The sequence below is a fragment of the Trichosurus vulpecula genome, chromosome 6 (assembly GCF_011100635.1).
Source record: "Trichosurus vulpecula isolate mTriVul1 chromosome 6, mTriVul1.pri, whole genome shotgun sequence".
NCBI classification, from domain to species: domain Eukaryota; kingdom Metazoa; phylum Chordata; class Mammalia; order Diprotodontia; family Phalangeridae; genus Trichosurus; species Trichosurus vulpecula.
Window position 1 is genome coordinate 114515213 of NC_050578.1, and position 14768 is coordinate 114529980.

Below are 14768 nucleotides of genomic sequence, written 5' to 3' on the forward strand. Positions count from 1 at the left end.
CTGAGTCCCCTCAGGCAGATGATAACCTTGCTAAACTTCAGTTTTATCATCTTTAAAAGATGGTTCACAATTCCTGTGCTGTGAACCTCACAGGCTTGTCTTAAGTAAGACCAGAGGAAGCAATGAATGTGTGTGTTATGTAAATAATGGTAGTAGTTTTATTAAAATAAGTAACCAATCACCTCTTATCCAGTATAAGATATTCCAACATAACAAGGAAGCAAGCAAGAAGCCACTTATTAATCCTCAATGATGTAACAGGTGGAGCAGCTAGGTGGTGCAGCTTATAAAGTGTCAGGCTTAAGAGTCAGGAAGATGCATCTTCTTGAGTTCAAATCTGGTCTCAGACATTTATTAGCTGGGTGACCCCGGGCAAGTCATTTAATCCCTTTGCCTCAGTTTCTTCATCTGTAAAATGAGCTGAAAAAAGAAATGCCAACCACTTTAGTACCCTTGCCAAGGAAACCCCAAATGGCATCACAAAGAGGTTGGATGTGTTTAAAACAACCGAACACCAACATGTATCAGGCACTATGCTAAACACTAGGGATAAAAATTCTGTTGGAAGAAAAACATGTATACTCAAGTAAATACATAAAAAGTAATTTGGAGGGAGGGATGTTAGCAACTGGGGAGATGAGGATAGACTTTGATCTTTGAAGGAAGCAGAGATTCTTTGAAGCAGAGATTAGGAGGGGGGGCATCCCAGGGGGGAAAGTCTGTGCAAAGGCATCAAAGTGAAAAAGCAGGCTTTAGTTAATAGTTACTGTACAAAGGTATAGTATGTGTACATACACATACAGACATACATGCACACATATGCGTATGTGCATATGTATGCATATGCATAGTGGGAGAGGGAGTGGGGGCAGATTCTTTAAAAAAACAATTTAATAAAAATGTATACATAGAATGATTTGTCTGTGATATACATATTATAGATCTGTTTCCAAGGAATTAAAATATAATGAAATGAAATTACTGTACTATACTAATACCATTCAATATTAAGGGCAGCTAGGTGGTACAATGCATAGAGAACCAGGCCTGGAGTCAGGGAAGACTCATCTCCCTGAATTGAAATCCAGCCTCAGGCACTTACTAGCTGAGTGACCCCTGGCAAGTCACTTTACCCTGTTTACCTCAGTTTCTTCATCTGTAAAATGAGCTGGAGAAAGAAAAAGCAAACCACTCCAGTTTCTTTGCCAAGAAAACATCAAATGGGGTCATGAAGAGTCAGACACCATTGAAATGACTGAACAACAAAGATTTACTATTAGCAGTATGTTGAATATAATTCGAATTTAGTATACCATTCAAAGCAATAGCATAGGGTTATCTTTATGTGCCTCAAGTATCATTGTCTGATGAGTCATTTAGTTGATAAACATTTATTAAGCACCTACTGGGTGATATTCACTGTGCTAAGCACTGGGGATTCAAAGAAAGGTGAAAGATGGTCTTTGCCCTTAGGAGCTCAGTCTAATGGAGGAAATAACATGCAAACAGTAAATATAATTCCCAAGCTGGTTAATAGTTAATTACAATTTATATGTAATATGATTATAATATTTAAAAATAGCAGTTAATTAATAATTAACTATGGAATAGTTCATACAATGCTGGTTAATTGAATTTCTGCATAACTGAGAACTTTGGAGCTATAACCTGAGGGTCAACCTTTTGATTATATGGCTTTTCTCTAAAAAGATATCCAGCCTCACTGCTAATCAAAGAAATGGAAGTTAGAATTACTTATTGGCAAATTACTCATCATAATTAATATTTCTAAAAACATTTAAAGTTCTATTTTTTTTTCCACTTGAACATTATTTCTCTTCTTCCCCCAGCTTGACTGTGAGAAGCAAAAACAGAAGCTGCGCATTCAATATAAACCTTCTCTCTTTCAACACATGGGAAAGTATTCATCATTGCGTGGAAAAATACAGAATTTGCAAGTAAGTTATTTTCTTTTTTTTTTCTTTGTTCTTAATCATTTATTTATTTAATATATTTCGTTTTCAGCATTGATTTTCACAAGAGTTTGAATTACAAATTTTCTCCCCATTTCTACCCTCCCCCCCACTCCAAGATGGCGTATATTCTGGTTGCCCTGTTCCCCAGTCAGCCCTCCCTTCTGTCACCCCCACTCCCCTCCCATCCCCTTTTCCCTTCTTTTCTTGTAGGGCAAGATAAATTTCTATGCCCCACTGCCTGTGTATCTTATTTTCTAGTTGCATGCAAAAACTTTTTTTTTTTGTTTTTGAACATCTGTTTTTAAAAACTTTGAGTTCCCAATTCTCTCCCCTCTTCCCTTCCCACCCTCCCTCCCTAAGAAGTCAAGCAATTCAACATAGGCCACATGTGTATCATTATGTATAACCCTTCCACGGTACTCATGTTGTGAAAGACTAACTATATTTTGCTCCTTCCCAACCCATCCTCCTTTATTGAATTTTCTCCCTTGACCATGTCCCCTTTCGAAAGTGTTTGTTTTTGATTACCTCCAACCCATCTGCCCTCTCCTCCATCATCCCCCCTTTTTTTATCTTCTTCCATCTTCTTTCCTGTGGGGTAAGATACCCATTTGAGTATGTATGGTATTACCTCCTCAGGCCAAATCTGATGAGAGCAAGATTCACTCATTCCCCCCTCACCTGCCCTCTCCCCTCCTCCCACAGAACTGCTTCCTCTTGCCACCTTTGTGCGAGATAATCCACCCCATTCTATCTCTCCCTATCTCCTTCTCTCAATATATTCCTCTCTCATCCCTTAATTTGATTTTATTTCTTTTAGATATCTTCCCTTCATCTTCAACTCACCCTGTACCTGCTCTCTCTCTCTCTCTCTCTCTCTATATATATATATATATATATACACACACACACACACATATATACATACATACACATTCACTTATATATATATGTATGTATATATATACATATATATATATGTATATATATATATATATATATATATATAAACACACACACACACACACACACACACAAACATATATATGCATATTCCCTTCAGCTACCCTAATCCTGAGGTCTCATGAATCATACACGTCATCTTTCCATGTAGGAATGTAAACAAAACAGTTCAACTTTAGTAAGTCCCTTGCAATTTCTTTTTCTTGCGTGATACCCAGTTTTGCTGGGTAGGTGATTCTCGGTTTTAATCCTAGCTCCATTGACCTCCAGAATATCGTATTCCAAGCCCTTCGATCTCTTAATGTAGAAGCTGCCAGATCTTGGGTTATTCTGATTGTGTTTCCACAGTACTCAAATTGTTTCTTTCTGGTTGCTTGCAGTATTTTCTTCTTGATCTGGGAGCTCTGGAATTTGGCGACAATATTCCTAGGAGATTTCTTTTTGGGATCTATTTGAGGAGGCGATCAATGGATTCTTTCAATTTCTATTTTGCCCTGTGGCTCTAGAATATCAGGGAAGTTCTTCTTGATAATTTCTTGAAAGATGATATCTCTTTTTTTGATCATGGCTTTCAGGTAGTCCAATAATTTTTAAATGATCTCTCCTGGATCTATTTTGCAGGTCAGTGGTATTTCCAATGAGATATTTCACATTGTCTTCCATTTTTTTCATTCCTTTGGTTCTGTTTTATAATATCTTGATTTCTCATAAAGTCACTAGCTTCCACTTACTCCAATCTAATTTTTAAGGTAGTCCATTGGACCTCTTTTTCCATTTGGCTAATTCTGCCTTTCAAGGCATTCTTCTCCCCATTGGCTTTTTGGAGCTCTTTTGCCATTTGAGTTACTCTATTTTTTAAGGTGTTGTTTTCTTCAGTATATTTTTCAGTATTTTTTTGGGTCTCCTTTAGCAAGTCATTGACTTGTTTTTCATGGTTTTCTCTCCTTCTCATTTCTCTTCCCAATATTTCCTCTACTTCTCTAACTTGCTTTTCCAAATCCTTTTTGAGCTCTTCCATGGCCTTGGACCAGTTCATGTTTTTCTTGGAGGCTTTTGGTGTAGGCTCTTTGACTTTGTTAACTTCTTCTGTGTGTATGTTTTGGTCTTCCTTGTCACTAAAGGAAGAATCCAAAATCTGAGACTGAATCTGGGTGTGTTTTTGCTGCCTGGCCATATTCCCAGCCAACTAACTTGACCCTTGAGTTTTTCAGTGGGGTATGACTGCTTGTAGAGTTTAGAGAACTATGTTCCATGCCTGGGGGGATGCGCCAGCTCTGCCACACCAGCACTCCTCCTTCCCCAAGAACCCCCAACCTGGACTGCACTTAGATCTTCAGCAGGCTTTTCACTCCTGCTCTGATCTGCCACTTAATTCCTCCCACCAGGTGGGCCTGGGGCTGGAAGCAACTGCAGCTGTACTTCTGTAGCTGCCCCACCTCCACTGCCCCGGGGCAGTGGCCAAACCGCCAACTCCTTCCACTCCTGCAGCTTTTCCCACTAACCTTCTCCACTGTCTTTGGTGTTTGTGGGTTGAGAAGTCTGGTAACTGCCACAGCTCACTGATTCAGGGCACTAGGGCACACTCCGCCCAGCTCCTGGTCTGGTTGGTCCGTGCTGCTCATGCTGGGCTCTGCTCTCCTCCCAGCTCCATGCAGGATAGACCTCAACCAGAGACCATCCAGGCCCTGCTTCCCTCTGCTGTTTTGTGGGTTCTGCAGTTCTAGAATTGGTTCAGAGCCATTTTTTACAGGTTTTTGGAGGGACTTGGCAGGGAGCTCATGCTAGTCCCTGCTTTCCAGCCACCATCTTGGCTCTGCCCCCAGTAAGTTATTTTCAATTTAAAAGTTGTTCCATTTTTTCCACATAGTTTTCATTTAATAGATATCAGATAAATATCAATACAAGATAGTTTTGATGAGAGTCACTTTGTTTTAAAGTCTAGGAGTAAAAAGAATGTTGGGCTTAGAGTCAAAAGTACTAGGTCCAAACCCGACCTTTAACACGTAGTGGCTATATGACTGACCACTGAGCCTCTGTTTACCTATGTATAAAAAGGAAGTAATAGTACTTACACTTTCTACCTCACAGATTTATTGTAAGGAGTATTATATGAACCTTTGAGAAAAATGAGAGTTTGATTTCACAAATGAAGTGTCTTCAGAAGATTGAAGCACTTACTACTAAGTCATCCTTACCACGTGAAGATACTGGACATGAGCTGGTCTTTATTTTATGCATATCTGCCAATATAAGTCAAATTAGGGAGACATAAATGCACAAAAACAAAATATTATATTCAAGAACTCTAACAAGGCTATATGTGCGGAATCGAATGCCACAGACAATAAGTAAAATAATAAGAAATAATAAAATAATAAAGGCTAACTGCCATCAACTCAAAAGATAGTGACAAGACTGTGTCCTGGGGAAGTCTGAGAAGCCTCATTGGTTAATTAAGACAGTTCTGCTTGTAATTACCTGTTTGGGATATTCCTTGGTCTCTCTGGGCTTCAGTTTTCCTCACTTGTATAATAAAATGGGAATAGCTGCTGTTTAAGGTGGCTTTGTAGCATTTTCGGAGGACTTCCTGCCAGGATAGCTGCCTAGCTCGCACATATCTCTTCAGCCAAATCCTAAAGTTTGCATCAGACCAAATAGTGACCAAGAAATCTGAGGAGAAAGCTACTTCTTCCATGCCAGAGCTGCACAAAAAATCAGCAGTCTCTTCACCATCCCCAGCAAAGCCAAGCTGGAGCAGGGCTGCTTCAAGGTATGACCAGAGATAGCCAGGGACACATGTGACATTGAAGGTTCTTTTTCCCAGGATAAAGCCACAGGGTGGTCAGAAAGACCCAGCAGGCCACAACCAGCTGTCAGGGTAGCCCAAGCCCAAGGAGTCTGAAGTCCCCACCACTGTTCGGAGATGCCAGAGCAGGCCCTGAAGATCTTCTGCTCCTCTGAGCCTCAAAGACCTAGAGCAAGGCTTAATTTCAGGAATCGGAGGCAGTGCAGGAATCTAGGAGACCCAGGGCAAGACTAAGCAGGGCTTACTGTTTCCTTGCCCTGGAACAGAGCCCTAATTCAGGTGCTAAAGCTGGAGAGATAATTAATTTAAAAAAATACTACTCATTATCAAAAATTACTCCAAATTTAACTCCATGACAATTGTAACCAGAGATTCAAAGGAAAAGCTGAATTTTCCACAAGGACTTCATAAATAACTAGAATTGAAGGAAAATATTAAAAAAAAATCTCTTGAAGAAAAACTTGGAGGAATAAGTAGCCTAGTCCAACAAGTAGCATTTATTAAGTTCCTACTATGTCCTAGACACTGTGCCCTCACCCAAGAAATATACTTACCGAAAATTTAATAGACCAAATAAACCAATGATTCCATGAGAAAGGAAGAAATATTAAAATAAAATCAGTATCTATATATAAAAAACTGATTTGAAAAACACGTCAAAGAGATAATTTAGGAATCAACGGAATCTCTAAAAACTATATTTTAAAAAAATCTTCGACATTACACATTTCACAAAATGTAAAGAAAAAATGGGAAAAGGCTAAAAAATGCTGGTGTGTAAAGTAATATTATTCCTCCATAAAAATTGATAAAAGAGGCAAGTTCAGAGAGTCCTGGGTCATATGAACTAAAAGAATGAAATGAGAAGAAACAAGAAAATAATTTATACAAGGATACCGACATTATAAAGGAAACTGACCTTGAAAGGCTTAAGAACTCTGATGAAAGCAATAACCAAACCATGTCTCTTTGTCATGTTAATTGGGAAGGATCATTGTAACACCTTGTTAAATGCACAAAAGAGAACAGAAGGAAATACAGGTTAATAGGACAGTTTTGAAATTTACTGTAGAATTTATCATATATTTAAAAAGGCAAGTCATATGAATTTGAGATTCATGCCTGCATGAGTTTTCTTTTTATATTCTGCTCTATTTATAGAAATGTTCTCTCTTTTCTGGTGTTTAAGTGCAGCATTTTTTAAAAATCAAATTTTAAATTTAAAAAAATGTAATTATACTATTTTCTTTGTGTCTTTGCTGTTATTGCTTACAGGTCTAGAGCTGGAAGGTATATCACAGGTCATCCAGTCCAGCTCCCTCATTTTATAGCTAAGGAAATTGAGGCCCAAGGCAGTTAAGTGACTTCTCCAAAGTCCCAGAATTAGAATCCAGATCCTCTGTTTCCTGGCCCTATTTTGAGCTATGCTATAATAATTTTGAAAGTCCCACTCCCCCACGCACAAATTATGCAAAACAGGTATAGAAACAGGAAGAAAGCGTGTGTATTCAGTAACACCCATGGTTTCCCAAAGTGGGTGATACCTCTCCCTGTGGGGCACTGGAACAATGGGGGTGGAGGGCAGTAGTAGCCTTGCGGGCAATTGAGGGGTGTTGAATGAAAGTAAGGGGGTGTATTGGCAAGTACCCTAGCACACCCAGGATGGCCTGCCGGCACAGGTTCTTTGGTCTGCTTTTCTAAAGAAAAAGACATCTCAACAATCTTACTTTAATTAAACAATGTCATTCACTAGCTCAGGGTAAAGGTCAGCACTCTAAATGTGGAGAAAATATATGCAGAGAAATTAGCACAAAGATCCAATAGACAGGGCTCCAACTGTCTAGTAATCTTGGTACATACTTTTATGTTTACATACATCACTAGATGGGAAAGCACCAACATCTGAGTAGTAGTGGGGGTGGGGGGGGGGTCCCTCCTTAACAAACGTGTTTAAAACACCTGTTAAACCCAGAGTCAGGTCCCGGAAAACAAAACATCCTTCTCTTGAGCAAGCCCCCAAAGCAAAATCTCACCTCAGAATATATATACACTTTTGCCTAACAGGCTCAGAGCCAGAAGGCATCGCAACCCTCTTGACTCAGTGCCTAATTAGCTTAATACTGAAAGGTGTGAAAGCCTTGCAAGCAAGCTTTCCCTAAGCAAACTTCTCCTTAGGCAAATTCTTCCCCCAGTGGGTTCTGTGTGACTCAGAATGTATCAGAGCTAGGAACTGGGCCAAAGCTCAAAGCAGCAAGACATCCATGATTGAAATACCTGTGTACCTTTAGACCTGGGAACACAACCCCTGTTCCAAGGAAAAAAGCAACACTTGTGGTTACCTAGGCCTGTTAATGAACAGGGAAGATCTTATATTCCATTAACCTTAAAGCGGACAGTAGAAGCATAAGGAAAGAAGAAAAGATAAGAAAATTTTGAAAAACCATTTTTATATGTTTCATCCATTGTATAACAGAGTTGATTACATTATTTTCCAAATTAACACACAAAATGCAAGTTGTAACTGATCAGTGTTCAAGTCTGCTGATGGGCCTTAACAAGCAAGTGTTGGAGGCAGCTGTATTGTTGGGAAATCTAGCATGCATTGGCAGGAATATGTACGTGTAGTGACTTGTTTACAATATGATACTATATGGTTACAAATGAAATCTTGTGCCATCAAAATTTCAATGCAGGAAAAAACCACAAATTTAGAATAAATGATTAAATTTAAGATGTGTCATTTAAAAAAAATATATGTTTTGTATTTTTTTGAGATGACACAAATTTCAAAACAAAACTGTTAAAGGATTAAGAAAGTAGATTTCTTTGGGGGGTGCTGAGTAATTTTTTTTCAAATGGGGTGTTGGGCCAGTTAAGTTTGGGAATCTCTGGGTAACACCTATAGACTACTTTGAACTCTGTATTTGCATAATGTAAGCACAGGTATGTGTATTTTAGTCCATTTTCCTTTTTGGTTATAGGATGCTGATTTTGGAAAACAGGAACTCTATCCACACCATTCCAATCCACCTGCGAGTCTGCATACTTCTTTAAAAGCCCATGAGCACTATTCTTTGGAAAATGCTTATCTAAGAAGAGGGTTTTTCTGGGCTATCTCTCCAAAAGCTGGTGACTATATCCTCATACAGTTTAATAACCCATTGAACATAAAGGAGTAAGTATTACTGCAAAAGAATTTACTTGTCAACATCCCATTATGGTGTTTTGTTCTGTTTTTTTTCCCCAATGTTAATCCTTTTTAGTATTTTATTTTTCCCTAGTTAAATGTAAAAACAATTTTTAACATTTGTTTTTAATTCTCTCCCTTCCTCCCTCCCCACCCCTCTCATTGAGAAGGCAAGCAATTCAATATAGACCATACCCATGTAGTTGCGTTCATCCTTTTTGACTAATTCGACCCTGTTGACCACCCTCTCCTCCTGGATACTTTCTATTTTCTGGGTTTTCCTAATAGTGCTGTCTCCTGCTTTACCTCCTAACCTGTTTGATCACTCCTTCTCAGGCTCCTTTGCTGGTTCATTTTCCATGTCAAGCACCCAATGTGTGGCTGTTCCCCAATCCAAGGTTCTCTCCTAGGTCCTTTTCACTCCTCCACCATCAACTCCCATGGGTTTAACTCTCATCCTGATACCTATAACAACACCCAGTCTCTCCCTGAGCTGAAGCCCACATGACCAATTGCTCCTTAACACATTTCAATTGAATGTCCAAGAGATACCTCAAACTCAACATGCCTAAAACAGGACTCATTCTTTCCCCCAAACCCTCTCCTTTTCCAAATTTTGCTATTTCTTTTGAAGACCATACTGTCCTTTAAGTCACCCAGTGTCAAAATTTTAGTACTATTCCTTACTCTTCACTGTCCCTTACCCCACATAACCAAATCACTTGCCAAATCCAGCTGTTTCTGCCTGTCTCTGGCTTCTGATGCTTCTCTTCCCCCACACAGCTCCCACCTTAGTCTAGGCCTTTGTCATCTCTCCCCTAAGTTAATGCAACAGTCTCCTGATTGGGCCCTGTGCCTCATGCCCCTCCTCACTCCACTGTGTCTTACACAGAGCTGCTGAAGCCTACTCAATCAACTTCAGGGACTGCCTTTAGGATGGATTGCTTGGTTGTTAAAGACCTGGTCCCAGCCTGTCTTTCCAGACTTGAGGGGTATCACTGCATCTCCCAAACTCTGTGATCCAGTCCAACTGGCTGGCCTTCTCTCCTTGTCTCACTCATGCCACCCCATCCCCCAATTGCGGAGATAAGCTGGTAAGATGGTCTTTGCAATGGCCATCCCACATGCCTAGACCCTATTCTCTCCTCAACTTCTCCTCACAGAGTACCTCACTACCTCTAAGACTCAGCTCAAGCTTTATCACTTACATGAAACCTTTCCTGATTCCCCAAACTATAGTAACGCTTTCTCCCCAGTGGCTCTATATTTAACAACCTTGTATGCATTTAAGCTTATTCACTTTATATTGTATTATTTATATATGTACTTGTCTCCCTAACTAGAAGGTAAACTCTTTACAAAGTAGAGATTACGCTATTCTTTTACTTGTCCCCTCAGTGCCTAGCATAGTGCCCACCACATAGAAGTGCTTAGTAAATATTTGTTGATTGATTTTTCTCCCCTGTTGGGATCTGCAGCCACAAGCTTGTTTTTTCTTCTCCTTTCCTTTCTTTCTGGAGCAGCTAGGTGGTGAAGTGGATAGAGTGCTAGGCATGCAGTCAGGAAGCCTCCTCTTCCTGAGTTCAAATCTGACCTCAGACATTTGCTAGATATGTGACCTCGGGCAAATCGCTTAACCCTGTTTGCCTCAGTTTCTTCCTCCTCTGTAAAATGAGCTGGAGAGGAAATGGCAAATGACTCCTGCGTCTCTGCCAAGAAAACCCCAAACGGGGTCACAAAAAGTCCAACATGATTGAAACGACTACACAAACAACAAATTGTTGTACCAATTTCATTATATCTCCTTTTATTGCCACCATCAAACAGGCCCAAACTTCCCTTCTTGAAACATATATTCCTTCCTTGTTGAGTTTTGAACTCATGTACACTCTTTAGTTGGACTCTAATATTCCTAAGGATATGTGTTCTCATCGATCTGTATATTCTCGTTAGCAGTACAGTAACAATCCATTGATCCCTTTCTGTCCTATGTGATTCTTGTCTCGAACCTCACTTCAATTTGCCAACATTCTGGGAAGCCTTTCTCATTTTTCTTGATATCACCAGGGTGTCAGTGAAGTGCACAGGCTGTCCACTAGTTACCCCTCACATTTCTCTACCCTATTTGTGCAAAAATTCTCTTTTAATTTTGTCTTTGGACAGTTTTCTTGATGATCAAGACAAGTAAAGATTGTGTCATTTTTCTACAGATTGCTACAATGTATAGTTTTGTTTTTGTTTTTTTTTGGGGGACAGGTATGTTTTTACAAGTGGAAATGTTCAACATCCAGGAGATATACTGTCCAATACCATTGTTGAAATTTTACCTGAAAATGTAAGTATTCAGCTTCCAGTTAGGATATATATTTTATTATGACTGAGACTTAAGAAGAAACCACTAAATGTACAATTTTTTTTTCTCTGTTTGTTGCAGGAAACAGATTTTTTGTCAAATTTGTTAAGAAATGGAAGTAAATTTGACTACGAAGCAACCAGTCATGGGTTTTTTAAAATAGGTAAATTATCTACTGCCATCTGGAGATTGAAACATTTAGTTCTTAAGCAGATTTTTAAAAAATCTGAGTTGTTGAAAATCTGTTTGGTATCTCCTGGTATGAATTTTTATATATTAAAACGAGGTCCGCATATGAAACAAGAATGGTGATAGACTTTGATTTTTTTTATTGTTCTTGTAATTATATATTGAGAAATGCTTATTCTTTAATGTTGCATTCTCTTCCTTGAGATGACTGGCTGTGATTCCAGTTCAATATACTGAACAAAGGACTGAAAAAAGTTAGATTGTCAAGATTTTGTCATGAAACTTCCTTTATCAAGAAACAGTCTTTGTTTCTCCCTAAATGTATTTTTTGCATCTTTTTAAATGCTAATACTACATTCAGATATGTAATAATTAGCACAATTGGGGTCATACAGATGAAAAAGTATACATTCTAATCTGAATTAGACTGTACTATGTAATTGAATCAGGTCATTTTGGTTTTTTTTTTGAAACATGAGCACATCTATTCCAAAAAACATTTGTCCTGTCATTCATTACATTCTTTTAGGTGAACTGTGAGTATACTTATCCACTTGTTTATTTAAAAATTTTATCAATACAATTTTTTTTATACCATAGATGTTTTCCTTTCTCCTCACCCCACCAATCTCTCCTTTTTCACAAAGTATATTCACTTTGAGCAAAACCAAGAAACATGATGTCCACATTTGAAAGCATATGCATCATTTTGTTCCCTAGTCTACCAATTCTGAACTAAAACTATAAGGATCACAGGTGACAATCTGGAAGTGACTCCCAAGGCCATTTAGCCTCCTTTGGTTACATAAGTCATAGGCATCAGAGGTGGGAGTTGAACCCCTATCCCTTGACCCTGCCCTTTCCAGGGAACAGGATGATGGGGGAAAGGGGTGGGAAGGGGTTGTCCTCTGGAACCAAAATTGATCATTGCCTTTAATCTGAGTTCAGTTGCCTTATAGTCTTGTATTCATTTGCTTTATTTTAGTAATCTGCATCAGTACGTTTAGTGAATTTTAAGTTTTTCCTAATAGATGAATATCTGCACATCAGTAGCCCAAATTCCATTTATCATCTTTAAATTACCACTGTACTTTGCAGAATTTTTTTTGTACTCCTATTGCCTTCCTTTAACTGTTCTTTCATCTTTAGTTCCTTTTTTTTATTTTTCACCTCTTTCATAGATTTGGTATAATTCTTTATCACTAGTCAAAAATGTGTGTGTATTCTGAACTAATACTGTTGGTTATTTTAATTTTTTTTGAGAGAGAGCCCCTTTTTGTTCAGAATACACAACTGTAGTTCCTCTTTGGAAGCAGCATGGTACCTTAGAAAGAACACTTGATTTGGAGGCAGAGGACACAGGTTCAAGTCCAGCTCTGCTACCTGTGTGACCTTGGTTTACTCACTAACCCTCTCTGGACCTAAGCTTCCTCATCTGTAAGATGAAGGTGTTGAGATTATCTCATTCTTTGTATTTGTATCCCCAGTGCTCCTCATAATGCTTGGCTTAACCTCTGATTGATTGAATAGATAACCTCTAAGATCCCCATCATCTGCTTTAATTACTTGACCATTTAAGGAGAGAGTAGTATAGTGGAAAGAATCCTAAACTTAGGATTTGGGAAGCCCTGTTGAATCCTACCTCGGCCACTTTGTTGGCCTTAGACAAGTCATTTAACTTCCCAGGATTTCACTTTTCTCTTCTATCCAATGAAGGCAAGATCCCTTGCAGCATTAACCTCTGCTTAACATCGTTCCAAGCTGATCTACCTTCTATGTTACTGCCCTAAAATCCACATCAATTTTAGTGAACTAATATAAAGTGTTTCTTTTGGTGCATCCACTGAACCTGCATTTCCCAAGAATTCTTTTGGAAACTTTTTCATACATTCTCAGAGTGTGTTCTTTCCAGAGGAGCTGAATTTTTTTCCCCTTAAGTTTCATTTTATTTATTCATTTTGTTTGGTACGTAACAATCTGCCCCATCGTACCCTCTATTACATAAAAATTTTTAAAAACCCAATAATTCCATCCCACAATATGTTAGAAGCAAAATACAGTTTTCTGTAAAACCAGTTGTTGGAACAGTGCTTTGTAAATTATAAAGTCCTATATAAATGTGAACTGTTAATTTAAAAGATGCAATTTTTGAAAGATGAACAGCTATATAAAAACAAATTCAAATAATTGACAAAGGTCATAAAAGAGAAAAATAGTGTTCTCTTTTTTTAGCTGACGGTGGCAGGTGAGATAAAAAGGTGGGTTCTTTTGGTTGTTTTATAATTGTTGGTTAGTTTTGCTGTATTACTTTTTTCTCTTAAAAAATTTTTCAGAGTGTAGCTTGTTAGGTAGAAGAGGGGGAAGGATATATTAATGAATATGATGTAAAAACAAAAAACAACAAAAATAAGATTTTAAAAGGTCACATACAAAAAATTTTTTTTTGCACAACCACAGCAACAAAACTATATACACATGGATGGACAAGAGATGAGAAGTATATATGCAACAATTAAAATGTTATTTTACTAGGGTTTACATTAAAGTATTTCTCTTTATATTAAAATAGGATTTCGTAGTTTTATTTAATATTCAATTTCTTATTGTGTTGAATTAAAATTTTAAAAATTTATGTGAATATCAAAATATAGTCCTTTTTTTCCATTTCCCAAAGGTACATTTGAAAATGGAGTAGCACAAGGCATCATCAATCCTGCAGTAGGAAAAATCAAGGCTTTTCGTTTAACTGTGCTATCAGATTCACCTGTGTGGGCTATGGTGGGTGAGGTAAGATCAAAACTAGTGTTGCTACAAAATCTCCTTCACACATGGGATACAAGTACAGTCTGAGCTTTAGGGGACTTGCCTGTCATTTGGCAGTGGCTGAATAAAGTGAAATTTGTCCTCATAAATATTGCTTCATTTTTCAACAGCAACAAATTCCCTTTTACTTAAATTAACATAGAAGATTCATTAGTATTTTTAACCATGCCATATATGTATTTCCAAGTTGTCTATTGCTAGTAGAATATTGAATTAGTCTAAACACCCAAATTCATTTTGAATTTACATTAGATTTTCTCTAGGTTTTTTGTGTCTAGCAGAAATTTTAAGCAGCCTCTATAAGTCCAGTTGTCATATGAGTTTATTAATAATTATTTCATTCAAACAACTGTGATTGGTAGGTTTCCTTATGATAATAATTCTCATTTGTTGATATCTTTAGGCAGTCATCACAACAACCTTTCAGGGTACGTAGTAAAAGTATTATATTATTGTCACTTTGTAGGTGAG

The 14768-nt window shown here is 38.0% G+C and overlaps 1 protein-coding gene across 1 annotated transcript in view; it reads left to right on the forward strand.

The window, feature by feature from the left end:
• The window catches only part of MGAT4D (MGAT4 family member D), a 109140-nt gene that overhangs the window by 72187 nt on the left and 22185 nt on the right, over window positions 1–14768 (forward strand). The window contains exons 10-14 of the mRNA XM_036765003.1: window positions 1851–1958; window positions 8727–8920; window positions 11189–11267; window positions 11367–11448; window positions 14149–14261. Of these exons, the coding sequence (XP_036620898.1) occupies window positions 1851–1958; window positions 8727–8920; window positions 11189–11267; window positions 11367–11448; window positions 14149–14261 (576 nt within the window). The remainder of the gene's footprint in view (window positions 1–1850; window positions 1959–8726; window positions 8921–11188; window positions 11268–11366; window positions 11449–14148; window positions 14262–14768) is intronic.